Source organism: Opisthocomus hoazin, chromosome 13 (genome assembly GCF_030867145.1).
Source record: "Opisthocomus hoazin isolate bOpiHoa1 chromosome 13, bOpiHoa1.hap1, whole genome shotgun sequence".
NCBI classification, from domain to species: Eukaryota; Metazoa; Chordata; class Aves; order Opisthocomiformes; family Opisthocomidae; genus Opisthocomus; species Opisthocomus hoazin.
Genome location: NC_134426.1, coordinates 19,531,274 through 19,547,368, shown reverse-complemented (window position 1 = coordinate 19,547,368; position 16,095 = coordinate 19,531,274). Strand labels below are relative to the sequence as shown.

At 40.0% G+C, this 16,095-nt stretch overlaps 1 protein-coding gene across 2 annotated transcripts in view; it reads right to left on the bottom strand.

Annotated features, from left to right (window-relative positions):
• Positions 1–16,095, bottom strand: part of PPM1F (protein phosphatase, Mg2+/Mn2+ dependent 1F) — a 28,259-nt gene that overhangs the window by 8,697 nt on the left and 3,467 nt on the right. The window contains exons 2-6 of one of the 2 annotated variants that reach the window (XM_075435114.1): positions 8,896–9,029; positions 4,292–4,491; positions 3,471–3,659; positions 2,167–2,310; positions 1,108–1,201 (exon numbers count right to left, since the gene is read on the bottom strand). In XM_075435114.1, coding sequence (XP_075291229.1) covers positions 1,108–1,201; positions 2,167–2,310; positions 3,471–3,659; positions 4,292–4,491; positions 8,896–9,029 — 761 coding nt within the window. The remainder of the gene's footprint in view (positions 1–1,107; positions 1,202–2,166; positions 2,311–3,470; positions 3,660–4,291; positions 4,492–8,895; positions 9,030–16,095) is intronic. The other variant, XM_075435115.1, reaches the window with a different exon arrangement.

Genomic DNA, 16,095 nt, shown 5'->3' with positions numbered 1-16,095 from the left:
AGTAAACAGTTACTTCTTCACCCACCAATTGCTTTTACCATACTCAAGGACAGCCAGATCATATTCCAGAGGTACCTGCACTGCAGTAGTGAAAAGCTATGGAACAAGCAAGGCAGGCCTTGTTTTTTTAATAACACTTGGAACCTACCTAAATCCAGTGGTTTCTAAGGAGTTAGTCTAATTCACGCTTTCCTAATTTTGCAGGGAAACTAAAGAAATTCTTTCAAAGTTTTTTCTCTCTGAAATATATTTGTGCAAGGAGATAGTCAGACCTTCATTTTGCAGCTGTGCCTCTTCTACAGCCTCCAGAATGCTACAAAAATAAGATTTTTCTCAGCTATCCAGATAAACAGCACAATGCCATAAGAATCTGCTCATGGTGTTTAGTTCATAGTTTCATATCGACATACTTATTAAACATGGGTTGCTATGATCCAAATAGTATTATACAAATTTATATTAATAATATAGTAATACTTTATTGCTTCCACTCATACATTACAGTTATCCTCTGTAGTTGCCCCTCTTTTTGCCCTAATTGGCGAGTAGCAAAGTAAGCTCATTTAATAAGACTCTGGAATACTACAATTAAAATGCCCTAAATCACTGGATATGTGTGACTTGAACAAGGATGCTGCCATCTGACTTAAGAACTGCAGTCAGGAGAAAGATACATGAATATTGAATTGGACAAAAAAACCCACAAAGCAGACATTCAGACACAAAGGAGGCTAGATGAACATTTATTACTTCCTCCACTTTTACAAATTAAATACTCTACATTTGTTAAGCTACTGTAGAACACTACAGTATCAAAGACATTTACAAGAAGCAAAAGACTTATAAGTATAAAGGAATTAGGACTGTCATGGCTATTATGTAAAATAAAACAACATGCTATGCTTATGGTAAAACCAGTAAGATTATATAGCTGCAAGCTATCTAAGTTATATTCCTGTAAGCTTGCCTTATGGCAAAGACAGTGAGAGTGGCTTTATTATTTGGTCAATGGTGAGCGAAATGTCATTGACATTAAACATACAGTCTCAGGTGGTGTGTTTTAATCAATTTCATCTGAACTATAGGAATTCTGATGGTTTATCTTACCAATTGCTCTGGAAACAGCCAAGGTACCATTAACCCGCCAGCAGTCCATATAGGTTACACAACCACCCAGAGTCTCAATACGTGCTCTCTCATCCTGAAAAACAGCAGAATACAATTTTTATACTGAAAGCCTACTGACCTTGTTGTTATCCAATCGAGAGGAAAAAAAACCCCACAAATGCCAAAACTAAGAGCTGCTTCGGCTTCTGTATTTACATATGAATATAGCAGTCACACACATACCAGAATCTAGCTTGGAAACATGCACTGGAAACAACCCACCTACTTCCCAACCATACCATGGCTTGTCCACAAAAAACGCAGAATTCTTGAGTTTTGGTATCATCATGTTCTTTCCCATATGGATGGGTACCCTCCCTACCACTTCTACCCATCCCACACAGCAATTGGGTAAACACATAAATATTTGGAACAAAAGAAAAGATGGCTACGTAATAATAGCATTTGCATTGATACTCCTTTAACTACTTCAGTTATTACCAGTATTCATACTATCAAGGCAAAGGTTCATGCAATGCTATCTAAACTTACAAGATCCCAAACAAATTTCATGTAATAAAATACCTGGTTATTTAAAATACATAGAAAATGCAATACACTTTAAGCCAGTTAGGCTAGTAGATTATCATAAGCTTTTGAATGACAGTATAACATATTATGAAAGACTTGCATTATGCTTTTTAAATAGCTATTAATCTCAAATTAGTTAAGTTCATTTATAACAGGCAGTTTTAAATTCATACACAAAATAATCCTGTGAAAGTCTTTAATTACTACAAATTCTGAAAAGACTGTCTGAGTAGGAACTGAAGTCACAACTGCCAGTATCATCAGTACTTTCAAGGGGGCACAGTTGTAGGGACCAGCTTTTCAAGACAGAGGAGTGAATGGCAAAAAAGAAACTGGCAATTCTCTGAATCCTACCACACAATAGATGTAATTCTGTAAAGCACAAACACTTAAGGCGGCTTGATTGCAAAAGGTTTCAAGAGAGATTCTGACAACACACAGGAGAGAAAAAAACCAAGTCAGACTTACTTCTCTTTCTGGTTTGTGAGGTTCCATTAATGTCACAGCTTTTCCCTGCTGCACAAGCATTACCTGCGAGTCCCCTAGCCATGCGATGTGTAGCTTGTTCCCCACAATCAACGCAGATACACCTGTTGTGCCACTCCGCAGCTTCTACAGCAGAAAGCAGGTATGTTAGGTTAATATTCAACAATCCCTACTAGGTTACATGGCAATACTGTAAATCTAGGTTTAATCACACTTAAGTGCAGCACAGTAGACCTGTCAATCATAATTCAGGTACCTGAAAAAAGGTACAAGATATTAGACAGATTTGAAATAAACTATTTGCATACTCCAACACGCCGATGGTTAGTACTGCCTCTGTTATGTTCTTCCTTCTCTGCTATTAATTCCAAAACTGATCTAGGAGACTAACACCTAAATAGATACACAGAAATGAAAGGGGATTTGAATTTCAGTAGTATGAACATTTCACAAACACACATAGGTCGCCCCAACCCCTTCCACATTCTCCACTCTACCACTAGCAACTACAGACAGACACCTTGCCCCACATACATCTTATCCTTGGGTATTTAAATGAGGATAACAATAAGGGAAGAAGCCTAACTGTCCTAGATACCCTGTAAAGATTAGTGAGAGTCAGACCTCCTGAAGATGCTGGTCCCTCTTTTGTACTGCACTGACAAAAATGAAGGTATTAACAATTAATACTTCCATATTCAGTTACAGCTATAATAAAAGAGTTCCCATTAAATGGTATTATAATAAACCATCCTACCATTATGAAGATTTGAAGAAAGAATGTTCATCATACCAACTTGATTCAAGACTGATCAATAAGCTTAATGAACTGAAGAGTCTCACTTAAATCACAGAATACATTTTTCATCTTACAACCACCTGTGACATTAATGGTGGGACAAGAAAGCGGAAGATAGTGACCATATTATCAAGAAGAGAGAAACCTCTTTTACAGGTAAGAGGCAGGACAACAGAACATCTAGAAGCTGCCTAATTTAGGCAAAGAGGCAGCAGAGTGATCTCTCAAATAACTGGTAAGTCAGGATCATTTAAACCACTTAATGCTTCTTCTCAATCACTCATCTTGAACTTGCAAGCACTGTCATTTTGTTTTTCCTCAAAATAGAAATACTTTGATCAAAAGAAACATTTATAAGTAGCATATTTTCATAAAGAAGTCAGTGATTCAAAGAAACTGTACTGCCAGAGTTTTCTGGATAATACCATGTTGTCCAACAGTTCTCACTGTTATTTATATACAATGGAATTAATCTCTACCCACTCACCTCTCTTTTGGCTTTGAAAAGAAACATTTCATCTGTCTTCTGGAAAGAGCATTTCAAGGCCTCAGCTGGATTCTTAATAATCTCTTCGTGTAGCCCAACATTTACATGCAAATGGGTTGCTGAATAATTGGCAGCATCCACTCCACCATGGCCGTCAAATACCGCAAAATAAGCACGATCAATGTCATCCTTTTGCAGAGAGGGAGAGAGAGAGGAAGACACGCAAGTGTTCAAAAACAAAACAGCTCATAGACTGGTACCAGCAAGCAAAGATTCTTTATTCTGGGCTTTCTTCCATACAATATAGGTAAGGGCAATTTCAGTTAGTTTACCCATGTGCAAAATGAATAAAACAGGTACTTTGCAGGGAATTACTTTTCTTTGTTTGCTGTTAGCCATTTAATATCCTTGAAAATTATCTGGAATTGAAACAGCGACAGTCGGTTATGTAGTCCCACTGCAGCTTCATTATTTGGCACTTGTCCTTGTTCAACTGCTGTTCTCCTCCCATCTTTTCTTAATCTATCAGATACCTCAGTCACAAGAACATTGTAACTCCAACAACATAACAGTAGATGAACTTCCCATCTCCCTGTATCACTTACGACATGAAACCCAAGGTCACAAGATCCTCCTTTATCAGGGCAGTAGTTAGCCCCTAGCAATCTGAGTCAGTAACTCCTTGCTCCAGCACAGACATGATAAATAACTTGTGGCAACAAATTCTTACTCTTTCACAGATCATCCATCACTAGATCACTGTGTTAATAGGAATGTTGAAAAGCTAACAAACTGGCCTCCCCATTTTTGTCCAGACTTACTGATAAACCAAACAGCTGATTGAACTCTGGGAGCAGAACGTGGCGGTCCTCCATTTTCCGTCGAGTGTTACGGATAGCATGGATGGAAACAAGCAAGAACCGCTTCAGTGGTCTCAGCGGTGGCAACTGCTTCTGCCACTTTAAGCAAACATCTCGAAGCTTGTTAAAGAAGCAGCGCTGCAACGACTCTCCATCCAGCACTGTCAGCACAAAGACAAAACAGTATATTGTGTGCCCATTTTCCTACATTACCCCATCTTTTAGCCTGTCTTTCCTTAAAGTTTCTTTCCTTAGAGCTACATACACACATTCAGCACTCTGTCTTTACAGGCTGTCCAAGAATTAAAATAGGCTCCTGAGAATAATGGGGAGAAAGTTGCAATGGAAAGCAGTATAACCTTAAGGATAAGAGCAGCTTCTTTACTCACTAGCTCTCTTTCAAAACAGAGGCTTATTAAGTAGGTGATAACATTACGAAAATCTTAAAGACCCAAAAATCAGTCTGGCATATTAAGACATAAGTGTTACTATCATGTAAGTGAAATGCACAAGATACAGTGGTAGGAATGCATCGCTACCAAAAAAAAACCAAAGAGAACCCAGAGAAGCGTTCAAGGTAAGAGATTGCTGTTGTCTTGGACACAAAGACTGAAAAAGCATTAGCCTGGCTTTGGGTCAGGTTATGTCCTGTTGAACCCCTTCCACTGAAACAACAAGGATGTCTGAGAATGTTTTGCTGAGGTCAATAGCTCAACTCATAACTAAGTTGAACAGATTAGAATTTTAAGCTGTTGTCTTTATCTTTTTAAATGCACATGGTCGTAGGAGCTAGAGGGACAGAAGAACACTTCCGCCACTTTCCTGCTTTGTCATTACAGAGCAGAACTGTAAACACCCATTGAGCATAGTGTGAAAAGCTCTGGCCAGACACTCAAATCCTTTTCTGGATAGGTCCCAAAGATCAATTAATCCAAACTTATTGTTCATCAGACTGAATGGTTTGGTGTTTGGCATTGTGTCTAGCTTCGCAATGAAGTCTCTCTCCGAATAGCTAATAATTTAAAGTTTTGTTATTTGAGTAAGAACTCCGCTTCAATGCTAAATCAACTAACTTCAAAAAGCATTGAAAAGATCATCTACAGAGCAAAAATAATTTGCTGGCCACTAATGCGTTTCCTGAAAAACTGCAGTGCATGAACTATCTCTCTTCTTTCAATTTTATCCTGACTCCTGCTAACACTGCTAGCATTAAAGCTTCATTGGAATTCCTTTTTATAACTCCTGGTTCTCAAGCATTTATTTTTCTCAGCATCACTGGATGGCCAGCCTCAGATGCACCTCTTGGCCTGGAGAACTGAAAGCTTAAGTTTAAACATAGATCTTTGATTAGCAGTCACTACTGCTTAATATGCAGGTGTGAATGGGCAAGACATCAAAACCTTTAAATATTAAGGCATCCCATATACAAATATAATTAAATAGGACAGCATCTTTCACAGCCTTGTCTACAGCTATTAGTTTATGTATTTGTAAATGTCTTGACTAATACTGACCACAAGACTTGGACACACACTGCTGTTTAAATATTAAGCTTGTGAAATCTGACATAGAATTTAGTACCTGAACACCAGAAATTCTTCTGCAGCATACCACATCACACAGCGGTGCTCATATAGGCACACATACATACCTTGCTTTTATATAATCGTTTGTTCCATTCCAAGAATGCTTTTTTGCCAGAGAGTTATAATTGCAATGCAGGAAGAGAGAGTCCATACTGTGCTGTAGCACAAGGAACATCTTTCTTCCTAGCTGTACAGTAAAAGTGATGTAATAACAACTATAAGAGAGGGAAAACAAGTACAGTCCAAACATGCAGAGAATTTAATGGCTTTAAAGTAGATATTCCTTGCTGAAATTAGGCAATCCAAGTACCTGAATAGTAAGCCAATTTCTATAATGTTCAAGAGGGGAATGGTGAATAGTGATTTGATCTAAATGACAACATTGACACGCAACAACTGCTGAACACAAAATAGACAGGAATGTATGAGACGGAAATTAAAGGTTTCAGCCATCAGAATAGGGAAGGTTCTGCAGCATTTGTCAACGAGTAGTTGACATCTTAAAAGTAGACTCCAATCCTGTACTTTATGGCCTTCAGAGTAAAACAGCAGCATGAATTATTGCACAAGTGTCACCAGTATAATGTAACCATACAGGATTCCAGGGACATTAGATGCTTGTGACGAAGAAAATGTCCCTGCCCTATGAAGTTCTTCACTACTCACTGTTTCTAAACTTTATAATTTCTTAGCCATTCCGATGAAGGTCACTAAAACTGGAGGTCTGTGAACCCAGGATTTTCATAAGACCCAGAACTACAAATTATAATCCTAGGTTTACAAATACGTAGCAGTTCACATCTTACATTACTGCTACAGTTCACCTCAAAGATAATTACATGTGAGTCAATGAAGAGTCCCCAGCAGAGTAACTGTAAGATGCTCTGATGACCAGTTTCCAGCCACTTTGCGGAATATTTGGGCTGAAAACCTACATAATTATCATATGTGGGTTACAATATGCTGTTCCTTATTTTCCTATAAAGGTGGAGCAATAGCAAATAAAGATACACTACAGAAGCACAAAGTCACAACACAGTAAGATACAATTCTCTCTAAAGGAGACAAAATAAGGGAGACGCTTTTATATCACTTTTGACAATGGAAAATCTTACCACATGCCATATGGTCATTGCTGCAAATATAACAAACATTTTGGCAATGTCAGGTTTATGGTTGGTCTCAATGATCTTAAAGGTCTTTTCCAACTTAAATTGTTCTATGATAATATAGAGCTTCTAGTCATGGAAGATCAGTACCTTGATCTCCTTCAGTTTCCCCTGCACAAAGCCATGGTCTAGCATTTCTGCCTGTACCTCCTTATTTTCTTACAACTGCAGTGACCTAGTCATAGAAAGCTCTTCTTTTGCCAGCTCCTCATCTCGGGCAGCATCCTGTTCCAGGCTGGGTTAGCTGCACTGAAGTCCGTCTGATTGCTCACTGACGAACAGACACAACAGAACACCGAGTGCAGAAATCAGGCACTGTGGGGAGACTGAACTCAAAGTGACTGGAAGAGACACTCATTGGAATCTCTGAAGCCCTGCAGAACGTATTAGCAAGCTGGTTCTACACGGAGGTGCTGGGAGGTTCCAGCCTCAGTGGAGCCCAGCAAAGCCCAGCCCAGCTGAGCCCAGCCCAGGCATGCTGAGCCTCCGTGCAGCCACAGCTCGGCTGGGCCCAGCCCTCGCCTGGCAGGCAGGTCTGTCTGCTGGTGGCCCGCACGCTGCTCCTCACACAGCCCTGAGCACCCAGTCATTTCTCCCTGCACTGGAGGAGGAGGAGAGCCAGGGCACGTTGTTTAGAGCCCAGCCAAGCTGATATGAAGCAAACTCTTCCCATGCAAAATGCTGGAAACTTGCTAGGTGCAGCAAGACTTAATTAAATGCGTTCCCCCTCCTGCCGTTTCAGAGTTCTGAGTGAATAGCATAGGCTTCAGGAAAAGTGTCGTATCATGGCCATTACCAGAGCTCTGCCTGGAGATGCATCCTCTGGGGCACGCTGAACTGCCTTTGAAGTCATCCCAGGGAAATGGAAGGGTGAGTATTTCCCCTTACAGGATAGACTAGTTTGCCTAAGACATCTCTCCTCTCCAGTTATGTCTTCGACTGCCTGCATCCTGCTCCATTTAAATTCTTGGCATTGGGACTGAGGCTTTGGTGAAGTCTAATGTTAAACACTTCAGCATGTAAATGCAACAGGACCATCTGTTACACAGGGCTTAAACCCAGTACTCAGCCACCAAGGTCTGTTCTCTCCCCAATTCACTCAGACAGGGAAAAATGTAGACATCAGGCAGAAGACATATGCATCAGGTTCTTCACCCCTCAGCATCCCATCTTTATAGGGGAGGGTGGGGAGAGAACTAATAATCAACAAAGAGATTATTGAGAAATTTGCCAAGAGAAAGATCTGGAGTTTCAAGATGTTCAGGTTGTGGAGGTCCCAAAATCTGGTCCCAAGAACAGACAAAAGAAAGATGGATTATATGGACAAATTTAAGGTGTCAGCATGGCTGCAAAATAGCAATTGTGATGATGCCAATGTCAAAACGTAAGAGAGCTGAAGTCAGGCTACCAAAGGGAAAAGTGTAATTCAAAAATACAAGAGATTAAGATGTGAGCTGAACCAGCTCAATTTAAATGAAGCTTTCCAATTAGGAAAAGTTCTTAGCTAGTTCAGTTCAGGAAGCACAGTGGACACAGTTGTCTATCATTTTGGGGAAGAGCAGCTCTCTTCCCTTTCCGAAAAGCCAACCTACACAATCAGTCCAGAGCTCCACATACCACATTTGCATCTTGCCCACAAAACTAGCATAGCTACCTTTCATCCCACAGATACCCAGCAGGAGCAAATAAAGTTCTGTTCACTGCTGCTTGCCAGACAGCATAACCAAATATTCTGGGAAACATTTCAAAACACTGAAGTCTTCCAACAGACAGCATCTGCGAAAACCACAGAAGAAAAAAGGATACTTACAGGTGAACCTTTCCTCATCTCCTTCTCCCTCTGTTTCCACACTTTGCTGCTTAAATTCAGTTAACTCTGTTTGGAGGACTTCTTCAACTGCAGCATGGATCAACGATGCTGCAAGAAGTGGTGAAACACCTCTGCTGGTAAGAAAAGGAAGGGAAAGCAAAATAGGCTGCGTTAGTTTAAATTGAGCTACAACCTCACTGTGTATGGCTGGTGACCTCAGAATTAGAAAGCATTACAATCAATAGTTCCAACTTCATTAGTAAACTAGAAGAAACCATATGTTCAATATTTATCCATACAAATCTTTAGTAAGATCTTCAGTCAGATAACTGCTTTCTCAAGAATGCAAAGAGGAAGAAGTGTATGAATCATGTTTTCAAACTGTTGCCTCACACTCCAGTCGCAGATGGTACCTCCTTCTCTTGAGCTCTCGGATAGGAACTGTTACCTTCAATTCCAGCTCCTGAATGCAAACATTTGGTTTCTACTCACTACACAATGTTTCTTGCTTGCAGTCAACTGTCTCACCACAGACAGTAGCAGGATCTCTTCACTATGGTACACGCAAATCTCCAAACAGGTTATTTAAGATGGTACAAGAAAAGTCAAGCTCAGTACTAACCTACAGCCCTTTAACACTCAGTTTCTTGTGACTGGAAGCTCCCCACAGAAATCACCCAGCAAGAAGGTACAAAGAGCTGGCACCAGAAACTAGGCTAAGAAAAGACCCCAAGAGTTGCGATTCAGCTGAGGCTTTTAGGTAAGCATCTAGAATACAATAACATTGTATAATCTACACACCCTCTCCTTTTTACTCCATGCTTTATGCAAACAGCATGCTTTATAGAAAGCATATACTTGCTATACTGCTTTTGAATCTGTAAACAAATAAGCCCCGTACAACTTTAAAATGGGGCTACTAGAAAATAACTTTTATATTTGCTATACTCCCATGGCAGGCACTAACAACTACAGTACATAACAGACATTCCAGACATTTTCTAAGAGCACAATGAAGAATAAGCGTGGACATCCATAAAAAGCATTTTATCTGTTGTTCATAGAGTGTTTGATACCCACAAAGTATCAAATTATACAACCAAAGCAAATAACACATTAAGGCACCTGCAGCAAGTCAAGGAAAAGGCTTGGTTTTGCCAGGAAACATTCAGGAAGTCCTGCATAAAACTACTTGGCTAGAGAGCAAGAAATGGTGAAAGCAACTGGTCTCTGCAGAGGTTCAGAGATGACTGGTTTTGTGTGTACAGAAAAGCGGGGAGGGCAAGACTGTGAGGCTTTAGATCCCAGTGACAACAAGCTGAAATGCATTTGCCATTGTGTTTCTGAAAGAGAGGCCTTGTCATATTCTCACAGCCATGTACGAGTACCTCCTGTGGCAGCAAACAGAAAGCATTGTGTTAGTCAGCAGGCTGCTAACAGAAGCGTGTTTCATGCTATGCATTCTGTAGCGGTGATGGCCTACTTTAATGAGTCATTTCAGTACTTCAAATAGATGGCAACATGTTTGCAGTTCTTTCAGTACTAGCTGCAGTCACATCACATCAAGCAGAGGCAGAAATTGGCTGCTTTTTTTTTTCAGGTTAAAATGTTTAGGGGAGTCAGTTCCTTTCCTACTCAAGTTAAGAGTAACAATGCCTACTTGTAATCACTCGGACACTAACAGACAACCTTTTAAAAGGTCAGGCAAGAAACACATTTGAAACGGATATGGCAGCACCCCCACCCCAAATCCCGCTTCCTGTTTTTGTTTGTATAGGTGGAAAAGAATGGAATATTAAAATACAAGCCACACAAACAATGTCAGACGTGTAGCTGACGCTGATGAAAGTCAGAAGCTTTAGTTAAAAGTAGGTTTCAGCTTCAAGAACAAAGGAAAAAAAATATTAAACGCAACAGCTATGCATTTAAATGCACAGTGAAAGCCACAGCTTCAGTCATCTTCAGAATTTCTCTGCTATGCTGGAGGAAGAATTCAAATCTAACCTGGATTTCAAGCTCAGCATGAGAAGAGGGCTTAATGCTTTGATGGTGAACTTCTAGACTTCTGCTTTCCAGAGCCCTGACTTGCTGAACTGGGTCCATAAAAAGAATCTTAAACAAAAGGCAATGTACCAAGTGCTATAATTCACAAGTCCTGTGTAAACCTCTGCTTACAGGATGCCTGTAACAAAGAAAAGGTTTATAAGTTATTATGTCACATCCTTCAACTTTTTCCAGTTGCCACTCAGTTCCTAAAAAGGAAATTCAGAAATTCCTCAGTACTGATACGCTTCATCCAGCTTCGCTTCCTATGCATTTCCTCCTCCACAGTTTTGCAAATCTATACAGAGAAAATCATTGCTTATCAGGATTTTATTTGTTATGCAACCAGCAACAACATTCAGCAGTTGATTCTGACACACTCAAAAAAGATAAAATAAAAGCCTAAAAAATTACCCTACCCATTTAGTTCAACCTCAGTGCCAAACAGAACACATTTGTAGATTACTTTATAAACTCTTAATACTAGTACGACTATATCGGTAAGCCTGGTTTTTACTCCAGCTCAGGTAAATGGAGCTCCAAGGCAACGACATCTTCTATTCAGTTTAGATGTTTACTGGTTCTAATTTCATCTTCTAAACTGAAGACTTCAAGAGTTAACAAAATATATAATTAGAGAAGAGCGAGAACTGCTTCTTTACTAGAGAGCGACAAGGTCTCACTCGGCTAGAGAGTAGACGCAGACACAGTACCTATGGCAACCAGTGTAAAAGTAGAAGCCCACTGCAGTTACCGTAACAGACTTCAAACCTTTTCTGTAAGCAAAGAATGTCACTTATTGTTAAAATATTCCTTTCAAAGAAGCCCAAGACACCCTGCTGACAGGCTGAACCAAGCATAATTTAATCTTCATGAACTGGAATACTGTAGCTGTTTCTTAAGTGGGAAAACAACTGTGTTGGGATGGAGAGGGAAGGTGGTAGGGTGTGTTATGTGGAAAGGATGTTACCTTGTCTTCAGAGAGTCTTAGAAGAAACATTTGTCAGCCCCATTTCTATGACACATGCAACACTAATTATGCTGCCTCAGCCTACACAGGCTAGTAGTAAACAGACTTTGAATTTCTTTGCTACAGGCTACTTCTTTGCTAACAAAAAGGGTGTGTTTTGACCACAATAAAAAATATTTTTAAAATAATTAACGCATGTTGTAACAGTGAAGATGAGGCAGTGTAGCTTCACCACCAGCTAAAGTCAGACTGCCAGTGGCTGGAGCATGGAGTTCATATCCTCCAGCCACTTCATGGTAAAATACAAGCCTCATTTTTAAAAACTCGAGTATAGATAAAAGTGGCAAGTTAAACAGTAAAGCAATACTTCTGCTGATAAAGAACACACTTCAATTCATACGTCATCCTCCTCCTTGAAAGATTCTGGACGACTGGACACATACAATATTGTTAAAAGGAGCTATGTAAAGATTCTGTTGGTATACACAACCTGTCAGCCAAAATAAAGTTACACATGGACATAGAAAGCAATTATGATATTTGGCATCATTTAGGTTTGGCATGAGTTACACAACAGAACTTCTCTTTTTGTTCACCTTGTTTCTCTTCTGCAATACAATTTAGTTATCTATTTTATTTCACTTTAAAAGACCAGCTGTCCTGCCATCACAGCCACAGCATATTCATATATGTCAGATCAATCATAAGACTGTTACTGACCCATTACGTATCAGCCTTCAGAAAGAAAAGACAGAATATACACAAGTTCCTTCAGGAAGCACAAACCCTAGTAAGACCACTTCTAATCTGGGTCACCAAATCCCCAGTACACTTGCAGCGAGTGTTGCAAAGAAGTCACCAGTTCAAAGACGCCCCCACCTCTTCTTCCCCTCCTATTTAAAAGGGTGTATTCAGACGCCTCCAGTACACAGCTACGTGGGCCAGTGGAAAGCAGCTAGAGTACCAAAGGCCAGGCCACCCCATCTCCTCCAGAGCCTCAACTATGACCATGCTTTTTTCAAAGGCTTGAAAACAGATGACAGATTTTCTGTTGTGCTCTATGCCCACAGCCAACAGCGGCTTTGGGAAAGAAGAGCAGCGCAGCAGATTGCAGACTCCGAACAGCTGCTCTCCAGCACTTTGAGCAGAGAGAAGCAAGCTCTGTGTAACCCGGTGGAGAGTGGTACAAAGCCTCACTAGGACTCATCAAAAACCCAGTGTTTACGCAAAGCCTTCCGAATTTTTATTTACTTTTTTTTTGGAAGGAAAATAATTCACATCCCCCAGCCCCAAACACACACATTCTTTCACAGTACAGTCAGAAAATCTCTGAATAGAGAAGCACAAGAGATTACTAACTGTACTGGCCAAGCTGTTGATCACTTGTCACCTTTCAAATTTATAAAAAAAAAAAAAGTTACACAATGTTCTTTCTAGATATTACTACCAAAGGCATGGCAACAAGGCAGCAGTGGTATTGCAGGCCAGAGCACCACTGTACAATCCTCTTTTCCTTTCAGAGTGTGCATATATATATATATGCATATGTTGAGGAACAAAGAGGTGCTGTAACTGCTAGCAAAAGCTTCTAGCGTAAGTCAGCTGCAGCTGCCTTACACTGGACGGAAGATATACTCGTGCACTTACTTGCTACCCAGCCCTGTAACACCAGAAGATCACGTAGAGCACAGCTTTGCCAGTAAAGCAAAGTTTGTCACTGTGGACTCAGTGTGTTTCTAGCACGTTACAGCTATATCCGCGAAGTGTTTCTAGTGAAGATCTGCAAATGCTATCAGTTCTCTAGTAAGAGAAAGATCCTCTCATACTGCCAAAATAATAGCAGGTCACAAGTTTCCTCATAAACAAAAGCTGCTTGTATTAAGTATTTTCTTCCCAATCTGCCACTTTTATTTCCCTCCCCCCTTTTTATTCTTATAATCAACTACAGAATGTTTCCACCCAAGTGGCTCTAGGCATTAGTATTTTTTACAGTAGCACCCAGATCTCCCACAGCGATGGTGACCAGAAAAGTACAAATATATACCCATCGAGGAGAGAACATCTGACATCCTACAATGCACAGGAATTTTTTTCTTGTGTTAATGACATCAGGTCTTCACAGTAGATGAACAAGATGGAATCAAAACAAATATATAAGCAATGCCACACAAAATTTCAACCTTTCATGTTTCTATCTTTACATGAAGCCTTTTTTTCCAGATTTTATTCTGCAACTTTCAGAAGCAGCAGCTTTAGAATCTAGAATCCATCTGTTTAGGCCCTTCAGTCATCATCAAACAGTGTTTACAGAAAATGTGCAATGGAGAGTCACCTGCTACTTCCATTTCATTCTCAGCAGGAAGAAAAACCACACAGCAGTACAGGAGAGGCTTAATTCCACAAAAGCCACTTTCCAATTAAGCCCTAAAACTGTTGTTCAAAATTGAGTATTTCTTATCTTGATGCCCAATTCAAACAGCAACAGAAAGGGTGCTTCACACAGATTACAAGAGCAAAATATGCAAGTTCTAGAGAAAGACAATTTCAGTTTTCCAAGCAAAACCAAAGAAACTGATTTAAACACCACCAAACCAGCCCTTAAAGTTTCCTCATCATTATAGATTTGATCTTTTTGTCAGCATTTCATCAACTTTTTTCTCTCTTGTATTGTATACATACATACACACACACACACTTTCTTTTTAAAAGCAAAGTGTTTCTTTCCCAAAATTACTATTAACAGTATCTTGTAAACAGGGAAAACTCCCCGGCAGTTTTAAATAAGAAATCTATTCTGAAAAGCACTTCACTGATCACAAATTAAGAGTTTGTCCAGCCTCTGCATACTGTTGGAGGCAGATCAGAACTGCCAAGAACTTTATTATGCAGACACACGTGCATCAGCTGCATGTCATTTCTCTCAGGGTGTGTATCATCCTGCCATCAGCTTCAGAAGCAGCAGTGGACAAACCACTCGCAACAGAAAACCAGCTAGTTTTGACCACCACCCAAAATTACCAGAGCCAGTTTGTTAACCATTTGTGAATTAACTAGTAAACAGCAGAAGTGCCACATTCCTCTTGTGCATTAACATTGTCAAGGCTTCCACTTCTAACATTATTAATCATAACCCAGTGAGAACGCTGGTGTTCCTGAACGAGTAGGCTGTTTCTGCTAATCCCATGCTTGCTCTCCACACCAAGCTCAACTGGTGCCACGAAAATTAGAAAGTGTGTTTGCACGCAATCACAGACGGAATTCACTTTCTTGTCTGAAGCGATACTGTAAACATGTTCCTAGCAATAAGAAGTATTCCAATAATATACACTAAATGGTACAAACTGGGAATGAGGAAGTAAATTTCAGGGGATTTATTAAAAGCAGAGGTCACGGCAGACAGGTTATTAGTACTTTTCACAGAGGAAGGGACTAAAGGGAGTTTTAAGAAGAGACTGGGTAAACAAGAGGCAAGATAAGATTCCCCCCCCCCCCCCCCCTTCATGCTATCGTCACATAAAAATATCAGAATTGCTGAATTAACTATTCTAAAGGCAGGGAACTGCCAAAAATAAAGATGCCAGAGCAACACCTTGGGTGTACACATCACAATGTCAAATGCAAAGACACAAAACAGGATGCTGAGGCAACGGAGAGATGAAACACAGTGAATCGTTTGGGAGGGGGCAGGACAGGAAGCCCACTGTTACTGTAGTAAAGTCTCCTCCAACAGGAAGGCTGCCAGAATTTCACATTGTTCTTTGCCTGTGTCACGGGATGGTCGTACAAGTTTCAGCTCCTATCATGGGAAAAGAGAAATTCCTGTATTTGGGGGTCTGATTTCATCTCATGTTCTGTTTCAGTACAAGTTAGTAAAATTTCAGTTAATTTCTAAAGCTTTGGAAGTAACTAATGGACTCTTCATTCACATTGACCCACTTCCAGAGACTGTCAGAACACATAGCTTTTACCCAAAAGTGTATGTTAATTAAAATTCTGCAAAACAAGATTACTTAAGCCTGCGCCAATTCTTCAGAATTTTCTGTATGTATTTAGCTCCATATAAGGCAGGCAGTTCCATTGATTTAAACGAATTATTATTATCTGCAAAGCTTCACTGGATTAGCGATTTAAGCGCAAGTCCTGCCAGAAAGGGAAAGTGGTTGGCTGTCTTGGCTACTGTTTGGCTA